The sequence below is a fragment of the Carlito syrichta genome, unplaced genomic scaffold (assembly GCF_000164805.1).
Source record: "Carlito syrichta isolate Samal-C Ts95f unplaced genomic scaffold, Tarsius_syrichta-2.0.1 Scaffold301903, whole genome shotgun sequence".
Classification (NCBI taxonomy): domain Eukaryota; kingdom Metazoa; phylum Chordata; class Mammalia; order Primates; family Tarsiidae; genus Carlito; species Carlito syrichta.
Genome location: NW_007245999.1, coordinates 195,841 through 198,943, shown reverse-complemented (window position 1 = coordinate 198,943; position 3,103 = coordinate 195,841). Strand labels below are relative to the sequence as shown.

At 54.3% G+C, this 3,103-nt stretch overlaps 1 protein-coding gene across 1 annotated transcript; it reads left to right on the top strand.

The window, feature by feature from the left end:
* Position 1: 1 nt before the first annotated feature.
* Positions 2 to 352, top strand: TRAPPC5 (trafficking protein particle complex 5; the record flags this gene model as incomplete). Its single annotated transcript, XM_008055640.1, has 1 exon — positions 2 to 352. A coding segment is annotated over one exon (315 nt), but the record flags the coding sequence as incomplete, so codon positions are not given.
* Positions 353 to 3,103: the final 2,751 nt, after the last annotated feature.

Below are 3,103 nucleotides of genomic sequence, written 5' to 3'. Positions count from 1 at the left end.
CGCGCTGCTGTTCGTCAAGGGCGCCGTGTGGAAGGCGCTCTTCGGCAAGGAGGCCGACAAGCTGGAGCAGGCCAATGACGACGCGCGTACCTTCTACATCATCGAGCGCGATCCGCTCGTCAACACCTACATCTCCGTGCCCAAGGAGAACAGCACGCTCAACTGCGCCAGCTTCACGGCCGGCATCGTGGAGGCCGTGCTGACGCACAGCGGCTTCCCCGCCAAGGTCACGGCGCACTGGCACAAGGGCACCACGCTCATGATCAAGTTCGAGGAGGCGGTCATCGCCCGAGACCGGGCCCTGGAGGGCCGCTGACCCCGCGGGAGATAAAGGTTGCGGAGAGCCCCTTCCCAAGTGTGTCTCGTGTCTTGTGTGGCGGCCTCAGAGATCCTGCTGGACCCAGGTCCCCCCGCAGGCTGGGGGGAGGGAGGCCAAGGCCCATAGTACCCAGGTCCCCCCGCGGCCGGGTGGGGATGGGGGACCCGGTAAGGCTGGGGTGGAGGAAGATGGAGCCTGTGGAGAACACTGGCACTTTCTGGAATCCCAGCTGGAGGAGGGGGGTGTCTGGGTAGAGGAGTCTGGCTAAGACAGAGTCCTTGAGACCAGGGGGCTGACATGCTCAGCATACACAGCGGATGGTAAATAGTGAATGCTGAGTGGGTTTGTCTGGTTTCTTTGCTGTGTATCCAAGGCAGCCACAGGCAGTATGTAAAGAATGGGCATGGCTGTGTCCTCCCCCACTTCAGACCTTTGCTGCTCAAAGTGGGGTCCCTGAACCAGCAGCCTCAGTGTCACCTGGGAGCTTGTCAGGAATGCAGTCTTGGTAGGGCACAGTGGCTCACGCCTGGAATCCCAACACTGCGAGAGGATTGCTTGAGCCCAGGAGTTGGAGACCAGCCTGAGCAACATAGGGAGACCTCCTCTTTTCCCCCTGACCCCCACTTGCAGAGTCTCAGGCCCACCCAGACCTGCTAAATCTGGGCCTGCATTTTAGCAAACCCCCCTCCCGCACCCCCGGAAAATTTTTGTGAGCCTCTGTCTGAAATACTTTAGGCATTTAGAATCACTGGGAGACAACTCAGGTAGCTAGGCCCTACCCCCAGGGCTCTGAAGATTCTCGGAGTTGCCAAACTAAAATATCGCCCGGCTCAGTGGCTCAGCCTGTAATCCCGCGCCTTTGGGAGGCTGAGGTGAGTGGATTGCCTGAGCCCGCGGGTTCAAGACCCGCCTGGGCAGGCGAGACCTCCCCTCTACAATAAATAAAAAAAAAATTAGCCGGGTGTGGTAGCGCGCGCCTGTAGTTCCAGCTACTTGGAAGGCTGAGGCGGAAGGATCGCCGGAGCCCATCAGGTCAAGGCTGCGGTGGCCGGGAGCGGCCACTGCACTCCAGTCTGGGCGACAGAGTGAGACTCCGACTCAAAATATATATTTATATATGGTTTATCTTGAGCCAAATGTGAGTGACCTAGACCCATGACACTGTCCCCAGGAGGGCCAGAGAATGTGTGCCCACTGTGGTTGAATTGCAGTTTGGTTATATATGTTTTAGAAGGACAGACGTTCTAAGAAACCAGAGTCGAGTGGAAAAATCAACATTGTGTAAGACTAATTAAAAAACCCGTCTACCCAGACCATTAGTTGGGAATTTGGCAAAGGGAAGAAAAAGGGCCAACCTTAGTCTGCAGCAGATTGGGGTGTGCCCGAGAATATGCCTTTCTGACAGGGAACCCCACACCTGGAGAACTGTTGCTTATTGCCTTCTCAAAGGAGAAAAACCCAGAATCATCTGGGCGCTTAAAATATGTTTAAGTTAACTTAAAAATACTGGGTGACACAAACACATTTCCTTGTTAAAAAATTAAAGGTGAGCCAGATGTGGTGGCTCACGCCCGTAGTCCCAACACTTTGGGAGGCTAGGGCGGGAGGATTGCTTGAGCCCAGGAATTTGAGACCAGCCCAGGCCACATAGTGAGACCTTGTCTCTTCAAAAAGTAAAAAAAAAAAAATTAGCCAGGCATGGTGGTGGGTGCCTGTTGTCCCAGCTACTTTAGAGGCTGAGGCAGAAGGAGTGCTTGGAGGTTGAGGCTGAGATGAGCCATGATTGCACCCCTGCACTCCAACCTGGGTGACAGGGTGAAACCCTGACTCAAAAAATAAAGAAAACTGTCCAGGTGTGCTGGTGCTTGCCTGCGGTCACAGCTACTCAGGAGGCTGAAGCAGAACTGGTTGAGCCTAGGAGTTCAACACCAACACCAGCCTGGGCAACCTAGCATGATCCCATATCCAAAAAAAAGCAGACACATTAGACAACCTTCCTTACAGGTGTGAGCCACCGCACCTGGGTGTAGCTTTTTGTTCTGCTGTTTAGAATGCTCTGTCCAACTGCCTCACGGACTGGGGGACAGGCCTGGTCAGGGTCAGTCTCAGTCATTACAGCAAGAGGCGATGAGTCAGGGTGGGCTTCAGCACACAGAAAGAAAGTAGCACCCATCAGCGGGATAAATAAAACACGAGCACTGCCACGTGTACACCAGGGTAGCCATGGTGGCGCCAGGAGATAGCTCGGGCAGAGTAACCCTGGATCTGAAATGAGGGGACAGTGTCTAGGGGGCCAACAGGCACACGGGTCTGGAGGTTTGGGGTCTGAAGTTCTGGAGGGATGTCTAGGGGGTCAGTACACAGATGGAAGCAGGCCTGGAGAAAGGAAGAAGGGAGGAGTCAGTACCCTGGGAATCAAGAGGAGGTAGGTATGGTGTCTGGAAAACTGGGTTTCTTTCATGAGTTGGGGTTTCACTCTATTGCCACAGCTGGAGTGCAGGGGCACGATCACAACTCACCACAGCGTTGACCTCCTGGGCTGAGGCAATACTTGCTTCCTCAGCCTCCTGAGTAGCTGGAACTACAGGTGTGGGCCTCCTTGCCTGGCTAATTTTTTTTGAGTTGGAGTCTCTGTTGCCCAGGCTGAAATGCAGTGGCATGCTCACAGACACTGCAGCCTTGACCTGCTGGGCTCAGGTGATCCTTTTGCCTCAGCCTTTGGCTGGAACTACAGGCACACGCCACCATGCCCAGCTAATTTTTTTTTTTTTTTTTTTTTTTTTT